Source organism: Malaclemys terrapin, chromosome 13 (assembly GCF_027887155.1).
Source record: "Malaclemys terrapin pileata isolate rMalTer1 chromosome 13, rMalTer1.hap1, whole genome shotgun sequence".
Taxonomy (NCBI): Eukaryota; Metazoa; Chordata; order Testudines; family Emydidae; genus Malaclemys; species Malaclemys terrapin.
In genome coordinates this window covers 21,753,152-21,772,566 of record NC_071517.1, presented here as the reverse complement: position 1 = coordinate 21,772,566, position 19,415 = coordinate 21,753,152, and the positions used below count along the sequence as shown (strand labels likewise).

At 45.7% G+C, this 19,415-nt stretch overlaps 1 protein-coding gene across 2 annotated transcripts in view; it reads left to right on the top strand.

Moving 5' to 3' along the window:
• Positions 1-2,241, top strand: part of CDRT4 (CMT1A duplicated region transcript 4) — a 58,517-nt gene extending 56,276 nt beyond the window's left edge. The window contains exon 2 of one of the 2 annotated variants that reach the window (XR_008446884.1): positions 124-195. Coding sequence is in view for 1 of the 2 variants with exons in the window: in XM_054046676.1 (XP_053902651.1) it covers positions 124-599 (476 nt within the window). In the remaining variant the exon portion in view is untranslated. Of the gene's footprint in view, positions 1-123 lie in introns of both variants that reach the window. The other variant, XM_054046676.1, reaches the window with a different exon arrangement.
• Positions 2,242-19,415: the final 17,174 nt, after the last annotated feature.

Sequence of the window (19,415 nt, the reverse complement as noted above, 5' to 3'; positions counted from 1 at the left end):
CTCTGGGAGTGCTGTGGTGAATTCAGGCCTTTCTCTGCTGCCTCCGAGGCAGTCAAAGCAAAGCAGAATGTAACTAGCTGTGCTTGCTGCATTCTAAACTTGTCCTTATCTCTTGGGTTCCAGAACAGAGTTTGTTCTCGGCGAATATCGGCCTCCCCAGCCCTTTGATCCGCCGCTGCCGCCAGTGGCCAGTCTACACCACTCTCACGTCTCCGATGGTCAAAATGCTAGTTGAGCAAGATGAGCTGAGGAAGGCTGGGTCCCAAGGAACATCTGAGGAATGCAGACAGGGAATGGGCAGCAGCAGGAGCAGAGGGGGCCACACACCAGGACGAAAGCCAAGTGATCAGTCTCAGGAAGCAAGTTTTACTGGGACAACCCAAGAGTCGTCAAGGACAAATGAAGATAGCAGCCCCCTTAGGATTGCCAGGGGCTCTCCAGCAAACACTGAGGGCTTGTTTTTCCAGAGTAGTTCATCCTCAGTGGGCCCCCCAATTAAAGGCAATAAGGTTATTTTCTCCAGTAAACCCCCCTTCCGTGTGCTACCATATGGCTCCCAGATGTCTCCCAGCAAGCAGAAATCAACTGCCTGCAGTTAAAAAAATAGATCTCAAGTGTTCTGCTTCACCACTCTGGACTGCATTAAAGTTCATCTGCAACTAACTGTTCAGGGGTTGGTTTGGTTTTTAATCATATCCTTAAAAGCCCCACTTGAACTCGTTTGGACGATGGCATGAAGGGTAGAATGATGCTTACGCAGCATACAGAATGCTGTCTTAGGAAATGCCCTACAACGGGGTATAATGTAGAACACAGCATACAAATGTTTACGCATGTGCACACAGATCTACACGTTCTGGACCTAATTCTCTGCTCCCTTGCACCATGTGTCCTCATTTGCATCCCCACAAAGTGAGCGTAAGATGCTACTATTCCAATCTAGCAATGTTTTACACTCATTGGACTGGTGGAACTGACTTTTCACTGGTAGGTTTGAGTAGGCAAGGTAACGGTGAATCAGACTATAATGATCATAATAATTAATAATGAATAGTGTAATAAACTGGCTCTTAGAGTATTGACTTTAGGCGAATACGGCAAGCCTACATTAAAGCACATCAAAATGGAGTGAGTCCAGCAGCCCATTTATATATTTATGTGAATATCATCCTATAAAGAGTCAAAGATTCTCCATTGCCCTGTAGCTTGTGTGGTCATTTATGCCAGAGCAAAGTGGGTATAAGATACTACTTAATCAGAACAGCCTGACTCTCATTTACATTAAGGCCACTTTACATCACTCGGGCAGTGTAATGTGATGGTTGGTTACACTGCCCAAATGGTGTTGAGTGGCCTTAGTGCAAACGAGAATCAAACCCAGCCCCTTTGCACTGGTGAAAATCACTAGCACAGGGCAGGGCAATGGCTGATCAGGCCCGTATTCACTCCGTGTCACGAGAACAGATGTTCATCTTGTGACGTTGCACCCCATAATGCTTTATAGAAATATGCTTATGAATGTAAATATGCCATAACTGGAATATGTTTTATGCTACATATGCCATGTAACATATCTTTGCAAAGGTTATGATCTACTGAATATATTCATCCTATTTGTATGCATGTATCATTTTTGTATTCGAAGTTATGAATACTGGCTGTGTACTTGTTTGATTTTAAGTAGCCTCAGTGAAGTATTTGGTCAGCTTCTTGAGAAAAGACTATTCTCAGTAAGTGTCCAGGCAAGAAACACTTAATCTGACAATAGACTTTGATGGACACCAGTCCACATCTGAGCTTTCCTGGGAACATTCCTGTAGAGAACTAAGTCATGCATGGACATGTGACTTGCCCAGGTGACTCCAAAACTCCATCTTGTAGAGGGGATTCTACACAGGGGGATGGAGGGGTTTCCATGCACAAGCGAGAAACTATATAAAGTCCTGGGAGACCCCTCCATTTTGTCTTCAGCTGGCTCAAGAGGTAGCCTCTCCACCCCCAAAGGATACCTGAAAGAAACTGGAACAAAGGACAATAACCACAGGTGTGAGACTGATTGCTGGACCCAGACTAGAAGGAGGCTAGTCTGTAAAAGAAGCTTATTGGAACACCTCTGAGGGTGAGATTTCATCTGTAAACACTTTCTTACTGTATTAGGCTTAGACTTGCGTGTTTTATTTTGCTTGGTAATTCACTTTGTTTTGTCTGTTATTACGTGGAACCACTTAAATCGTACCTTTTGTATTTAATAAAATCACTTTTACTTATTAATTAACCCAGAGTATGTAGTGATGCCTGCGGGGGGTGGGGTGGGGGGCGGGAAAGCGGTGCATATCTCTCTATCAGTGTTATAGAGGGTGAACAATTTATGAGTTTACCCTGTATAAGCTTTATACAGGGTAAAACGGATTTATTTGGGGTTTGGACCCCATTGGGAGTTGGGTATCTGAATGCTGGAGGCAGGAGCACTTCTTAGAACTGTTTTCAGTTAAGCCTGCAGCTTTTGGGGGACATGGTTCAGACCTGGGTCTGTGTTTGTAGCAGGCTAGTGCCAGACACGGCACTGAAGTCCCAAGCTGCCAGGGAAAACGGGCTCAGAGGTAGTCTCGGTACATCAGGTGGCAGTTCCCAAGGGGGTTTCTGTGATCCAACCCATCACACATCTCTGAAATGCTCCCCCGCAGTTCTAGTTAGTTATTTTGCACTGAATCCTATTTTGGGGTGGTGGTAGCGGAAATGAAAGATCTACCTCCCAGTTCTCCCTGCAACCTGGGGCTCATTGTAACTACTGACTTAAACCACTTTCTCCATCATCTTTCTTCCCTGGAGGAATGGGCTGCTAATTCTGCAAATGCAGGAAACCAGAGCTATTTATAATCAGCTCAGCAAGCAGAAAAAATACAGTAGGAGGCTAAAATCATCCCTAAATCCCAGAAATAGTGGCTGAGGTGACTGAAAAACACTTTTGTTTTCCTTTTGCATGAGTGTGCGTTTGTGCATGTGCGTACACTCGTGTGTGTGTTTGAATTTAGTGCTGGTGAAAGGACATAGCAAGGCATCCATAGCAATTGAGTTCTCTTCAGACAGGAAGTGTGGTCTAGTGATTAGAGTGCTGGATTGTCTGGGACCTCTTCTCTGCTTTGCTGTTGATTCTGTTATATTTGCAGGTCACTTAAATTATCCATGCCTCAGTTTCCCTGTCTATAAAATGGGGATCACAATATTTAACTGCCTGACCGGAAAGTTGTGGAACTGATGGAAAACTTTCCGACAGAAGTTTTCTATTGGAAAATGCTGAGTCATTTACATCAAAATGTTTCATGGGATGTATTGGCTTTGTTGAAATTTTCAACAAAAAATATTCAAACTTTTGTTTTGATAAGGTGGAAGCATTTTGTTTTTATAATATAATATAATATAATAATTAATAGGGCTTTTGTTTTTCTGGGTTTATCAATTTCATTGGGGGGGGGGCCATTTTTAGCAATTTTTGATTTTTATGTAGCTGTCCAATATTCGGTGTGTGTTGGGGCTTTCTGCTTGCATATGCTGTGTGCAATGAATAATCTCTTGGTAACGTTCCCCAGTGCGCTTTAACGAGGCGCCGTTTCAAACAGCGCTACATTAAACCACACTGGGGAACTTTCAGTGCGCACCAGCAGAGTCTGCACAGACCAATTAACACACAGCACATTAGTGCACTTTAGAAATCACACCCCTGTAGTCCGTATTACTGCTCTGTGCAGACAAGATAAAAATAGCCATTTGGGGGGGTTTTCTAATGTTTATTGGATCAACACTGCTTTCTTTGTGTGTGTGTGTGTGTGTGTGTATGTGCGTGTGTGTGTATGTGCGCGTGTATGTGTGTGCATGCGCACCCAGGGTGATTTATCTGTGTTTATTGGCTAAAACCTAAAATCAGAAGCCCTAACTAAATATAATATAATATAAAAGTCAAAATGATAAATATGAACCAAAGTGCTTCAACCTTGTTGGCATGAAACGTTTCAATAAGGCTATTTCATTATTTCCTAAATTCAGTTTTTCAGAAACTTCATGTCACGGGAAATTTGGAAACTTGGACTTTTCATTCTGAGTTGGGACGAAGGGAAATTTGGAAACGTCGGAATGTCTCACCGAACGAAGTTTCAGCCAGCACTATCCATTAGCATTGCTTAAATACTTTGAAGGCCTGATCCAAAGCCCTTTGAAGTCAATGGAAGGACTCCCGTTGACTGCAATGATTTTATATTGGGGTCTTCCATCTTTTAATGAAACTTGCTACAAGAGGGCAAGGTTTTATTATTTATTATCCAGAATTGGTAGGGCTCTGCAGCAGCAGTGTAAGCCCCTCCATGCTGCCCCATCCTCCGTGTGGACAGGGGATAGGTTACGGTTGTGATTGTTAACCAGGATGTCAATTAGGGCCAGTTAAGTTGGTGTGTTTTGTGCTGTGGACGCTTATCCTCTGGCAACTGGACTGAGACCTAGTAATGATTTTTCATGTAGGCCACTGAACTGCCATCAAAGAGTGACAACTTTCTGTGAACTTACAGCCATATCCTAAGCTGGATACAAGCTCTGGATTCTGCTACCAATTCTCTGAGCCAGCCAGTCCCTCTGTTAAACTTTAGTTCTGGTGAAAACCTCCAAACGGACAGGCCTGCAGGCTGTAGTTCACTCTTGCTCTACAGACCAGACTCAGCCCCGACAGAAACAAAGCTTCCTCACACCCCACCACCATCCTGCCTCAGATTTGGACCTGGACAGATGGCGCCTTTCACAGAGGAAAGGGGAATTCACTGCCTGTGCTTCCTTAGTTCTTGGCACCTCTGCTGAGATTGCAAGTAAGAGTGCTGCTTGGAGCCAGTTATCATGGCAGTCTGTGTGGGGTGGACACCAGTTCACCAGGAACTGACAGAAAACTACCAAACAGAGAATGTAGGCCAGGATTTTCATCTGTATCCAAATCCTCCTGGAGTTGGGCAACCGAACGCCTTAGGCTCCTCTGAACATCTCAGCCTTATTTCACAAAGGCCACAGACCAGCTGTCGGATAACAACTTCCAGTTCCTACCCGCCTGAGCTGGCTTTGAATTAATGATGTAGAGGTGAAAAGTCCCATGTTCCTGTTACCATTCTCCTGTTCCAGCCAGGCCTACGTGGTAATCCACACAGTCTATAATTCACTCATTCTATATGCCTGTGTGTATGTAGTAAAGTGTAGTCCACTGGTTAGCACAGAGACTTAGGAATCAGGAATCAGCGGTTTTATTCCTGGCTCTTCCACAGCCTCTCTGGGTGAAAAGAGGCAAATCATTTTGCCGCTTTGTGCCTCAGTTTCCCCAACTTTGAAAGAGTGCTAACAATAATTAATAATTAACCTGCATCTCAAGAAGGCCCCACTTCATCAAAGCACTTAAGTACGTGCCTCCCTTCACTCATATGCTTAAGTCCCACTGAAGTCAACGGGACTTTGGCACGTGCTAAGCACATGCTGAATCAAAGCCGAATTCATTTGTGTGTGTAAAGTGCTTAGATAGCCCCAAGTGAAAGACGAAATAGAAGTGAAAACCTGGGGCATAACATAAAATATAGGCCAAATGAAAATCTGGACTTAGACAAAAGGAAGAGGAGACATACCAATCTACCAGCTTTTCCCTCTGTGCTGGATGGGTAGTGGACAGAATATGCAATTTAAAAGAAAAGTTACTGTTTAATGAAGAACAATCAAAAGTCCCTGAAGCCATCGATATATGTGGCAGCACCAGTCAGTTATTGTAATATAAAATCAGGGGCCCCAAAGCTAATTGCTGCTCTAAATGACGCTCATTATGTTGTGACTGCTCCTGGCTCTGGTATATTGAAAGCAGATGTTCATCTCATTAAACAGATGTAAGCCAGGTGCCGCCTGCCTTGTTTCAGTGAAATACTGGCTGATTTCACATAAAGGTGAGTGTGGTCAAATTGACACTTACACACCCCCAGAGGCAAACAGCAGGGATTTGGAATGATGGCCACTGGCTTTTATTTAGGACCCAATTTGGGTTGTTAGTGTTACTTTGAGAGCTGGTTGGCACTGAGGGCTGGACACAGATGAAAGCAGTTTATAGCTTCCTGGTTCTAGGCTGCAATAGCTGAGGCAGGATCTTTGCTGTGCTCTCAGCTAAAAGTAATTACATTGTGATACTGAGCATACCCCTTGCACTTTCTTTGTTAGGCCCTCGCAAAAGCAAGCGACCCACTTGTGTGCATGCAGACTCTCCGGGGGTGCCCACAAACTGGATAGCGGAGCCATGGATGGCAGCTCCATCTAATGATGGTAACAATTAGAGTGGTGTGGTTGTGGTGCTCAGGGAATATGGAGAATGTATTGTCAGTTTGGGTTCAGGTGGGGTTTGTAGGCCTGGGTTTCACTTTGTTTTTTATTCCAACCCATCCAAAATTTCAACATCAACCAGTCAAAAAAGCCACATTTTGACTAGCTTGGAGTACAAGTCAGGTGGAATCTCTGAATTTGGTGTGGTTTCTGGCCAGGACCGGCTCCAGGCACCCGCCTACCAAGCATGTGCTTGGGGTGGCACCTGGAGGGGGGCAGCGCTCCGGCTGGTCGGGGAGAGCAGGGCCGCGGCTGGACTAGCCGCCCTCCCCTGCTGCGCTCCTGGGGAGGGGGATGGCGGGAAGCTTTTTTGCCTGGGGCGGCAAAAAAGCCAGAGCCGCCCCTGTTTCTGGCTTCAACTACAAAGCAGCCTGCAGTGTAGTCAGCAATCCATATCATGTCACAGGAAATCTGTGAGGTCCCAGATGGCAACCTAGCCTTGTCTACAGTAGAGAAATTTCCTTCTAGGCTAATCCTGATTCACTTGGTGTTGGCAATCCTGGGAGCCTAGGATCCATGGGCCACTAGCAGATTCAAACACCACATCTACAGCTTGTCAGGAAATGTTTTCAAATGATTCTGCAGAAAATATGCTACTTTTTTTGTTTTAATTGGCTTGGGAGGGGGCTTCACTGAAGGGGGGGGGGGAAACAAAACCTCCTCTCCAAAAGCAAACGGCAACAGACATTTTGTTTTCAGTTTGCTTGGTGAAAACCATTTCTTGTAAAAATGCCCATTTTGTGGGGGAAAAAAAAAACATTTTTGGAGGGTGGGGAGGAGTTTTGCTGAAAGATTCCCCACCAGCTCTAGTTGTGTCATCTAACTATGTGCAGAGAATGATCTAACTGGTACAATGGTGACAGCCCACTTCCACCAGCCTTCCCAGTGTTTCTCACACCAGTAGATTGCCAACTCTTTGGGGGCAGGGTGTTTTTGTTCTGTATTTGTACAGCACCTAGCACAGTGGGGTCCTGGGCCATAGCTGGGGCTCTTAGGTGCTACCATAATGCAAATAATAATAATAATAAAACTGAATACGTGTCACCAATGGAAGGACATTTCTGCCAAATGTCCCTAGTGTGGACAAGACTAGAGGGAGCCACAGGGTCTGTCTGTGGCCATCAGTCTCATAAAGAATCCCAATTTGTATTCATTACAAGTGAGTTTTGTCTTGACTCTTCTCTACCAGGAGAGAGATTACACTCAGTCCAGGTTCACTGGCTTGCCGAAAGGTTTCTGAATAGACCTTAGGAAAAAGACCTCAGAAAATATCTCACCTGCCAATAGAAATCTCTAGTGAGAAATCTGAACTGATCATTTAAGATGCTGAACGTTCCCCGTTTTCTCATGTTTTCAGCTTTTAAAGCTGTGGTTGTCCTGATCCAGAGCAAATCCTGGAGATCACTTAAGAGAGTGTGTAGGGGAGGGCTTTGGAGCTGTGTATGCAGTGCTTTGCTTCCAGATTTTGAAGATAGTTATCATGACTGGATGGTCCAAGACTTAGGGTGTGTCTACACTTGGAGCTGGGGGTGCGATTCCCAGCTCCCGGAGATGTCCCTGCACTCGCTCTGATCTAGATCGTGCATAATACAGAGTGTAGCCGCAGCGGCGTGAGCAGCGGGAGGGGCTAGCTGCCCCAGGTACAGACCAGTCTGAGACCACGGAGGTACATGGGGCAGCTAGTCCTGCTGCTCATGTTGCCATGGCTATGCTATTTTTAGAGTGCTCGCTCGGTCACAGTTCGCATGAGTATGTCTCCTCGAGCGCCTCCTTATAGCGGGTAGGGAAGGGCCACCTTGTTAATTAGCTTGGAAAGATTGAAGGGTTAGCAATAAGATACTTCAATGCCTTGCCATGTGGGGGTGGTACCTTGGGCATCTCTGAAGCATAGCCATTCCCAGACGAATCTCAGGTTAGCTGCACAACTGTAAAATTTCCAGCTGGGAAAGGTGAATCCCTCATTGGCCATATAAGAAGCCAAAGCACTAAATAGACTAAGCCTGTGTCCTTGTGCCTTGTCTGATAAATGACGTACAGTGCAATTTTTCCTATATCAGACTGGAGAAATTACTGGTGAGACTAGAAGCATGAAACTTCTTGAGTTAATAAATGCAGCCACACAGAGATAAAGGGAGATGATGCCACCTTGAAGGTCTAGTTTCAGCTTACAATGTGAAGGAGGAATAGATTCACCATTATCGATTTAGTTAAATCAGGTGTATTTTATGCTAACTACAAGTGATAAGAACCTTAATTTTGGCATGAAGCAGGGTTCATTGGAGAAGACTGAGTAAGGTGCTTTCTTACCATCTAGCTGGAAATCGGAGTCATCCAAGATGGAAAAAGAGATGAGAATGGAACCAAGGCTTGCACTTAGCTGAAACCAGGCAATGTAACACCAAACCATTTAAGCAGCCTGGAGTTCAGCCAGATGACCTGTGGTTAGTCGGACTCATCTCTTAGAAACCCATATATGTTGATTGACGCAACTGGAGACAGTGAGCTAGGCAAGCGCGGTTGCTATTTGGTTGTATCTGGTGTGATAGCCTGCATGAGTATTTTCTCCAAGAATTACAGGTCCCCAAAGGGAGTAGTTCAGCATACTCTAGGTTAGAGAAATTCTGAGGAAAGAGGTCTCTGAAAGAGGATAAGGAAGTAGGAGAATTTCTGGGATGGCGATGGGCTCATGGTAGACTAAAAATAACTAATTCCACCAGCAAACTAGGCCATGGGATTTTGAATTAGTCTCTGTAGCTAATCCAGGTCTTTATCTTTAAGGGCAAGAATGTAGCTGGTCCTGCCTGGATATGAAATGGAGGGAAAGGTTGAAAAAAGTTGTCTTCCCTTTATGCCCAGCTCTCTAATTGGGAAACCTAAACCTAGTGTTGCATGGACACCTTTCAGTGCAGACCAAGCCAGTGAAAATTCAGGCTTTGGGAGAGGTATGGGGAGATTGTGAAAAGCCACGTCATGCCTGTTCTTCAGGTTCACCTGGCATTTTTCACAGGAACAAACCCACCATTTTCACACGTGAATTCGTCCCACACAAAAGTTGGTGGCTCTTCTCAGGCTAAGTGGCCATCTTTTTTCCCGGCCCCTGAGACTGTGCCAGAGTGCTGCTATGCCGTTCCGCGTCTGCCTCCGTAGGAGCTTGGTATGATGTCAATGTTTCGAGTGGGTGAAGCAGAGGAGGCAAAAATAGACGTTCAGACATTTTTCCAGCTCTGCCTGCTTGAAAGGGAATATTTATAGTTCTGTGCATAAACACAAGCTCTCTTGTGCGTCCGCTACCAATGGCATTGTGCATGTCTTGCCAGAACATTATCTTGTTATCCCATCACACACTTGCCTTCTCATCTAAGGCCTACTCTGAGCCCGTTTTTCCTCACCGGCAGTAGGAATCTTTGCAGGTCCCTCTTCCCAAAGCAGGCTGGGCAGCATTGCTTTGCAAAGGGTGCTTCTTCTTTGGAGCGGAGTACCCATAAAACTCCATTTTTAAAAACATCACATCAGCGGCTTCATTATGGGCTGGACCCTATGAGGTCCTGAGCACCAGCTCTGCATTTCCCCTTTTGAGGCATCCAAAAATGGAGGTACCCAAAGTGACTAGGCACTTTTGTGAATCTTGACAATCTCTGGAGAGCACCTGGTACCAAACAAGCAGATGCAGCCCCTGTGACCCCAATCTAATCAGGAAGAACAATCTGAACAGAAAGCCACATACTTTGGGTTGATTTTTTAATTGCGACCACAAGATGTGACTCGTGGTCACTAAGCCGAATAACCGTACAGAAGCTGTCATGCCTCGTCTCAATGCTGCAGTGGTTATGCAGGAATGATGAACCCTAATGTGGATTCAGTGCTGATGAAAGAGGGTGAACAGATATCTCTGCAGACTGACATTTTCTCTGCATGCACAGGACCGGCACAGCTCAGGCCCCAGTGGTGAAAGCTTTTTTCTTCTCACGTCCGAGTATCTCAAATCCTTCAGTGCCTGTACATATGAGACCAGAGCCTCAGCTGGTATGAATTGGAATATGGCCAATTATTTTATATTAATCTGTAAATGAAGAACTGTGATCTACCCACCTACATCACTATAGTGTCTCAGTGCCTGCCATGTAAAATCATTAGCAAAGTCCCTGGTGGATTTCATGGAGTCTGTAGCACTTCTCCCTTTATGGGTTCAGAATTCTGCTTGGGGTAGATGGGGTGTGAGGTTTTTTTTTTTTTTTTTTTTTTTAAGGGGAGATTGGGAATGAAACGGGAGTTTGAATTATGAGCATCATGTATGTGGAAAGGTTTTCTCAAAGAGGAAGACTTTGCAACGTTTCCTGACACCAGTCAGACTCTGGATTGGCCTGATCTCCTCTGGAAGCTTGCCCCATTGCTGGATTCTCTCGACCCACGAGGCTTTGTCCGCAGCTCTCCCATGCTTTGTCCTGGGTGCTCTGATCTTCATTGTCCCAGAGGAGCCTAGTTGTTGTCAGGGTTCATAGAGCGAAATCAGTCTTTGAAGTTGCTGTAACCCCTGACTCATGCAGGCAAAGTGCGGAAGGAGCGTATTTGCAGAAGTGCTGGAAAAATTTGTATAGTGGGGGTGCTGAGAGCCATTGAACCAAACTGTAAACCCTGGATATAAAGGAAACCACTTCAAGCCAGGGGCTGCTGCAGCACTCCCTGCACCTCTAGTTCCAGCACCTCTGTGTATTTGGGAAGCAGAGTGTGATGGCCGAGGCGAGGAGCTGAGGCAAGCCTTTCCTTGTTTGGAGGAATGTACATGGTACTGCTTTCCAAGGCAGAGCTAAAAAAGGGCTTGCCTGTCTGATGCATCCCTTCTGTTTACTATGCTTGTAACAGCTGATCCCCCAGAACGAGGGGAAGGAGGGTCATGGCAAAGCGAGGGAAGATGAGACTCATTTGGTAAAAAGATGTGTAACTTCTCCAGGCAGTTGCCAGGTCAAACTGCTGCCACCCACAGCACTGTACATCCAAATAAAGCAAGCGGCACCTCTCCAGAGGCAGTCCTGGCATTCCTCAGGGAAGCAGATTACAGCCCTAATGTCAAGGTTTCTATTACAGCGGGCACAGCGGCATGCAGGGGAACAGGCTGTCAGATGCTCGGCATTCTTTGCCCTCCCAAATGGAGGAAGTTGTAGGAGATGCACGTGCTGTTCTGTCCTTTATCCATACCCTGTTCCTTGCCCAAGCCTGGAATCTGGGAAAGGGACAGAGATATATTACCGGGGGCTAGATCTACAGCCCGTGTCCATTGACATCAGGTTGATTTACATCAGGGGAGAAATTCCTGTGCTCCCTGCACAATCAGAAACGGGGAGGTGTTATTGGGACCTCTAAATGCCAGCAAGATCTGGAGTTTAAAACAGCAGGGGAGAGAAGGAACATGCCAGCAGACGTCTGTCATTATCAACAGAGATGATGGACCTGTTCCTTATTGATCATAGAAGCAGTGTGACGCATACCCTCTCCTCACTTCCCCTGCACCCTCCCCCGCAATCCTGGCTATCTTTGTCCTGCATCTGGCCAGGCCCCTGTCTAGCTGTATGTGGTCTGCGACGGAGAGGGCAGTCATGCCATAGAGGACATTAACCCCATGCAAGTAAGGAAGGGAATCCATGCAGCAGCCTGTCTGCCTAGTTAACCACTAGATCATTTGGCCCAATGGCCCTTTCTGCTGGGTTAGGATTGCTCCATAAGTTGCTATTGATTGGTTTCTATAAACAACCCCTCTGACATCAGCAGGTGTCCAGGGTGACCTGTGATGGCACTGAACAGAGCCATAGAGTAAAATCGCCTTTGAATTGCAATCACGGTTCTCCATACTGGGTTTTGTCACCCAGTCCCACCATCGGCACATACTGGCCCTTTAGCAGAGTGAATGGAATGCCGCGCTGCTGCAGCTATCAAAAGAATTCCACCCTCCATATTGGCGCCCCGGGCCCTGTTTTTGCAACCTCAGGAGATGGATGGCATTCCAGCCACCCGCAGAAGTGATCCGTCAGCTAAAAACAGCCGGAGGACCGGGTAGTGTGTAAATGAGCTGTGTGTCTGGCTGTTGCTGCATCCTACACTTGCTGCTGCAAAGCAGAAAAGGGAACATAATACATTACGTTTGTGCAAGATGCTTTGTTTCTTCCCGGTCCAGTAGGCTGGCAACTGAGGCCGTTTTCTTTTCTTTCATGCACTTTAGACTACACCCTAGCTCCAAAATATATATTTATTAAAAGAATAAACAGATGATTCTTCTTGCAAATTAAGGAGAGGGGCTATCCTGAGTGGTACTGGGCACTTCCTAGAAGGTGCTGGCCACTCTCACCGAAGGCAAGGGAAGAGGAGGGGGCTCAACCCACGGCAGCAACAAGCCCAATGCCTTATTTCTACTGTTTATTTCCTATCATCCTAGTTAATGAAACCCAGGGGGTTATTTGTCTGGATGCAATCAGATGTCAGCTGTGCAGGGAAATTGACCCAGGCAGGTTGCCAGTGTATGGATCGGGTTACAGGCACCTTGTCTATTGCACCGCCCAGCTATGCAGGGGCATCGTTGCATCACCATGCAGAGGGGTTGGAGAGTGGGTCAGTGGCAAACCAGCTGGGTACTGGACTGCTCTCAGCTACTCTGCTGCAGAGTCTGAGGCTCTGTATTTTGGGGGGACTTGGTTAATGCTTGATTTTAATTGATCTAGATGTAGGTCTGGGCCAAAAGCTGCTCTGAAGACCCCGACTTTTGGGGGTGCTGGTGGCTGAGAACCTGAGCCTGAATCAACATTTTCTCTCTCAAAGCTCAGTTCCACAAATCCTGAGTGTGAAGCTGTTTCAATGGGGTCCTGGGTGTGAATTACGCAGCCCAGGGCCATCTCCGATGCTCACCTCACTGGGCCTTCCTTTCTGTCTTGAAAGGAACCCATTAAAGGGTTCTGCCAGCTTGATTCCTGGAACAGTCTAGCTGTCTTGTATCAAATTGCCATTGATCTCTTACATATGGAAGTGGCCTCTTCCTCTTAGCCGATGCTCTTATTAGGGCCACTGGGAGCATGTAGCGTCTGGGCTGAAATACGCCCCCAGCACGTAAACTCTGTCTGTGGCCTTAGGAGCTATTCTGGGCTGCCAGCCAACCTCCTGAGGATGGATTAATGGCAAAGTACAATGAGCAGAATGAGGGCTCTCACGTCTAATGGAGAGCTAATCCATAGCGAGCAGAGTGCCTGACTGCTGATTCAGATCCTAATGGATAAATAGGAGCACTCGCTGCACTCAAGTGTCTAGACGGAGCAGGGCACGCGTAGAGAGGTGTTGCTGGGAAAGGCCAGGTGACTTGCCGTGGAGAAGTGTGGCAGCATTTCCACTAGAAATCCCCCTGGCTTGGGGAGTTTATAATATAATGTCCAATATAACGGTGCAGAAATGACTGGGTGAGGGGCCATGGCCTGGATGATGCAGGAAGTCAGCCTAAAGGATCGTAGTGGTCCCTTCCAGCCTTAAAAAACTCTGACTCTATGGATAATTGTGATTCTAATGATCTGCACTTCCTAAGTCTGAAGATCTCAAAGTGCTTTCCAAATAAGTGAGCAAAGCCCCACAGTTGCCCTTGGGAACTGGGATATGATACCCACCCCTTATGGAAAAGGATTATAGGATTTAATACAAGATGGTCACCTTTCTATAGGGTATTTTTTTTAATGCTGCTGTAGAACACAATGGAGAAATATATCCCTACTGTGGACTTCTACAGGAGGGTCCCAAAAACTCATCGAGAGGATCTCGTATATTATTCAGTTCTGTAGGCTTTTAGAGTCATTTTGTCTTAGAAACCTGCTGGCTTCCTTTCTGAATTCAACTTCTCTGCAAAGGTATTTTGCAGTTTCAGCTCAGCATTTCAAATGCTGGGTAAGTTCTGGGTGAAGGCTCATGTTCCCTATTTTGTCTGAACCCCTTTCCTTGTCCCCCAAAGAGACTATGGCCCTGTGGTTAAAGCATCAGCTACAGAGGCACTTGAACACCTAGATTCTAGTCCTGGCTCTGTCATGGACTCAATTTCTCCATTTGCAGCTGGGCAACCCAGGGGTACAATTCTGGCCCCATTGACGTCAATGGGAATTTTGCCACCAGCTTCAATGGGGCCAGGAGCTGATTCCATGTTTCTGAGCAGCATTAAAGGCAGAGGTTTGGTTTCATTTACTCTTTGATTTATATTTTCCTATAGAGAGAAGAATTCCCTGGGGTGAAACTCTCCCTTCTGCAGTTGGGCCAACAATACTTCAGTCCTACTCGAGCCTAGACCCCCCCCCCCCCCACAAAGGGGCAAATTTCACTCTGTTTTTGTTTATACAGCGTGACGTTGAGCTGATTTTTACGCTAATCAATGCCGGCTCTGAATAGACTCCACCGCAGATCAGCTAAACGCATCCCCATCCTCTTCCCTCGCCAAACAGACCGCAGCTATCCTGTGTGCAGTAGTGGAAAAAGCCCCTTTCCAGGAAAGGGTTTGATCCTACTGAGGCGCTGATGGCCACCTGGCAGCTGTTGGAGTGACCTTCGCTCCCATGGATTTCAGCACCTCCCGAGAGGCACTCAGCGCTGGGCAGGATGGGGCCCTAAGTGAAAGAGAGGCCCAAGCCACAAAGTTTGGATCTAGGATGTGTTCACCTGATGTGAACTTTCCCCAAGTTTGCAAGAGTTCAAATTCAGGGCCGTGGTTCAGATTTATCTCTAAACTCCGATGTCCCGGTGCTGAGCACGGAAGAGAGAGAAAGGTTACATTGATATTGAACATCAGTGTTTATGAATATAATAGCCCCAATTCAGCAAAGCACTGAAGCGCATATTTAGCTTTAGGCATGCGTGTAGTTTCTTTGAAGTCTATAGTATTTAGGCATGTACTTAAGTGCTTTATTGAATCTGGGCCTTAGAGAACAGGAACATTACATCCAATCCATCATCTCAGCCCTACATGAGAGTGGGGGGGGGGGGGGGGAAAGGCAAATGAAAACACTTCTCTTCCACTCTGAAATCCACTCCGCCAATGCCGCTCCGTACATAGACTGTTGCAGTTTCATGCCATTCGTTGGGGGGATGTGACATGCTGCGCAAAGGGGATGAAAAACAGTGTGCAGTACATTTCATGCAAACAATTGCCATCACTTCGTTCTGCGCTATGTGTGGATATAGAAATTTAGTCTCTCATCAAACATCCATTTGCATGCCAAGAAGGAGCGAGATGTTCCAGGTTTTCAGTGCAAATTAATGTACATCACAAAAGCATTTTTAAAAATAGTCTTTCTTGTTTTGTTTTATTGCTGAACAGTAGGACAATTTTGAGTGGAGACCCATAACATCTTGCAGGTTTTACATACATTTCAACCATTTTGGAAAATGATTAAAACGTTTTTCAAAAGTTTCAAATTTCTCAAAATTTTAATTTTTCTTTCATGTTTTCTTGCTTTGGAGACTTGGGCTTCTGACCGATATAAACACCACTCGGACAAATCTAGTGCTTGTAATTTCTAAGCAGGGATAGTTAATCTTCTATAAAAAGAGGCTAAGGCCTTGATCCCTCCATGTGTTTAACTTTACGCGCATGAAGCTTCCATTGAAGTCAATGGGACTACTTACCTGGGTGAAGTTAAGCAAGTGCCTATGTGTTTGTAGGATCAGATATTATCTTGGGTGCTTATCTGAACTGAGTCCCGAAACGTCATCTGACCGAGGGATGGGTGACCCCTTCAAGCTCACACTGCCTTTATCACAGGCAAGTATCTGAGAGTCTTTTGCAGATAGTAATCCACATATCTTCACAACCTCCTGTGAGGAAGGGAGGAAAACAGAGGTGCAGAGAGGTTCACTGGCTTGGCCATGGTCACACACAAGTCACCTCTGCTTGGTCCCAGTCTTTTATCAATAGGATCACAGAAGGTTTTGTCCTTGTTGCTGGGATATAGACGTGAGTCTGTGGTTTCCCCATCTGCTGCTCCACAGGAGAGGTATAAACGTTCACTTGTGGGTAGAGCTGGTCAGGAAATGATTTTTTTCCTTTTGGAAAAATGTCAGTTTTTATTAGAAAACCCAAATAGGTTTGGTTTAGTTTAGCTTTTGGCCATGGAAAATGTTTTAATTTGGGAATTTCTTTCTTTCGGTGAGAACCTAAATGTTTTCACTGAGAAATACCTCACCAATCTACTAGAATTCTTTGAGGGAGGTCAACAAGCATGTGGACAAGGGGGATCCAGTGGATATAGTGTACTTAGATTTTCAGAAAGCCTTTGACAAGTTCCCTCACCAAAGGCTCTTAAGCAAAATAAGCATTCATGGGATAAGAGGGAAGGTCTTTTTGTGGATTGGTAACTGGTTAAAAGATAGGAAACAAAGGGTAGGAATAAATGGTCAGTTTTCAGAATGGAGAGAGGTAAATAGTGGTCTCCCCTAGGGGTCTATACTTGGCTCAGCCCTATTCAACATATTCATAAATGATCTGGAAAAAGGGGTAAATGGTGAGGTGGCAAAATTTGCAGATGATACAAAACTACTCAAGATAGTTAAGTCCCAAGCACACTGCAAAGAGCTACAAAAGGATCTCACGAAACTGGGTGACTGGACAACAAAATGGCAGATGAAATTCAGTGTTGATAAATGCAAACTAATGCACATTGAAAAACACAATCCCAACTATACATATAAAATGATTGGGTCTAAATTAGCTGTTACCATTCAAGAAAGAGATCTTAGAGTTATTGTAGATAGTTCTCTGAAAACATCCATTCATGGTCAGCGGCAGTCAAAAAAGCGAACGCAATGTTGAGAATCGTTAAGAAAGGGATTGATAATAAGACAGAAAATATCATATTGCCTCTATATAAATCCATGGTACGTGCACATGTTGAATACTGCGTGCAGACGTGGTCGCCCTATCGCAAAAAAGATATATTGGAATTGGAAAAGGTTCAGAAAAGGGCAACAAAAGTGATTAGCGGTATGGCACGCCGTCCATATGAGGAGAGATTAATCAAACTGGGACTTTTTGGCTTGAAAAGAGATGACTAATGGTCTGACCCAATATGGCCATTCTTATGAGTTTTGAGATCTAGGGATGAAAAGTGCTATATTAATGATTGAATATACCTGTATCTGCCACTGGTATCAATAACCCATCCTCGTTATATTATTTCCCACTATTGATGAGTCAGTCTTTCCATCGCTCCTTGTTTGCAAACACACCCCACCCAGATGCATGCATGCAGTTTGGATGAGCAGGCAGAGATGGTTTGAATAGACAGTGTTGGTTAGGCAGCTTCCATTGAAGCAAACAGGGTGGCAGGGATTGTTCATCAGGATTCAAACAAGGCAGGAGGGGAGTTTTCATTTATAACTCAGTTTGCCCTGTCCTCGGCAGCCAACGCACACAATAAGACAGGAGATGAAGCCACTCTGAAACAGGAGCCTTTTTCATTGACATCAAGGTAATTCTGTAGGTTTCAGTGGCGTGTTTCCTGATCCTTACTAGTGTAAATGTGATCAGAATTGGGCCCTTCGCCTCAGACTCCAGCAGTAGCATTAATGAATGAGCAAACTCAATGTCTCTACAGGAGGGTACAACAGGGGATGAGCAGCTGCCGCTTTTAGTTCGGCTTTAAATCCTGCCCCCTTTTGCTCCACCCAGCAGTCTGTCTGATTGTCTTAAGGAACGACTTGCTCCTCTGAGGGAAATGTGCTGGAACATTAAGGCCTTGCTCCTACAGCGGCCTGGCCCTGGTGGCTTCCTGGTGTCCCACTGAAGTCAGTCAGGCTCTGCAGCAGTGCACAGATCTGCTCAGTGGATCGGATTGCAGGAGTGATGTTTAAGCTCCTTAATTACAATGGCTATTTCTGACCCTGTAACTGGTGGTATTTGTTTTACTACAAAGGGACTTCCTTAGGGACACAGGCAATGCAACAGGCTTGCGTTCAAGCCAATGAAAATGGCTCCATCCTGCTCTGATCCTGTCTTGGAGTCACAGGTACAAGAGTGGGAGAAGTAAATGTTCAGAGAATTTAGGTTGGAGCTGGAGTGGGTGATGGGCAAAGGGTTAAGGGACATGATGGGGATGCAGACCTAATTATTTCTAAGCATCCCCTCTCCCTGTAGGTCGGATCTGCTGCTTGCTTTCGAGCAGTAAAGGGATTTTGCGTCGCTGAAGAAGGTGGGGTAGGGAGAATCTGGTGGAAATGCAAAATGTAGGGTTAAAAATCAGTGAGAGGAAAAATGTGTCTAACAAGCCAAAAGCAACTTTGAGGAGATTAGCAAGCACACAGAGAGGGAAGGCTCAGCGAGAGAAATCCCATAGCCTCATTGGAGAGAAACCGATCCCCTCTGTGTGGGTTTAGAACAGCAGCCAAGCAGGAATCAGATAAGGGGAGGATTTTCCTGTTTTCATAGCACAACAGAGCAATGTGGAAACATTAGAAGCGGAGGAGGAATTTACCAGGGTGAATTTAACCTGGCTAGGGTTCCTGGTTGCAGAAGCTGGAAATGGAGCAATCCAGCTGTTGGCAGATGAAATCCAACTGTCTTGTGTGGGACTGAACCTCGTTTTAGTTCTCTATTAAACTCTCTCTCTCTCATGCCGCTATCCCCATAGTACCTAGGCAATGTGTATAATTTAAAAGGTGTAATTTCCATGTTAAATGACCATACTGTCCACTCTTCCCCTATTATTCTGTTTTCTTCCTAAGAAATTTTATTTTATTCTGGTTTGAATAGAATGTAAGCACCATTGTGATGAAGTGTACGTACCCCACACCAGGCAGGAAGGGGTTTTAGAGCAGCGTTGGGCTCAGGCAGCCCTGTCCCGATGCATCTGCGAGGCATACTAGTGTCGCAGAAGGATACTGACTAAGGAGAAGCCAAGTTTACAAGGGCCAGACCTGGGAGGGGGTCAGACCTCTCCAGACTAGCTCCCAGGGAGGAGCATTGTGGAGGAAGATGCTGACCGATGGTTCCTGTGAACCCTGCATGACAGGACACTGAGCCCGCTACGGCTTGT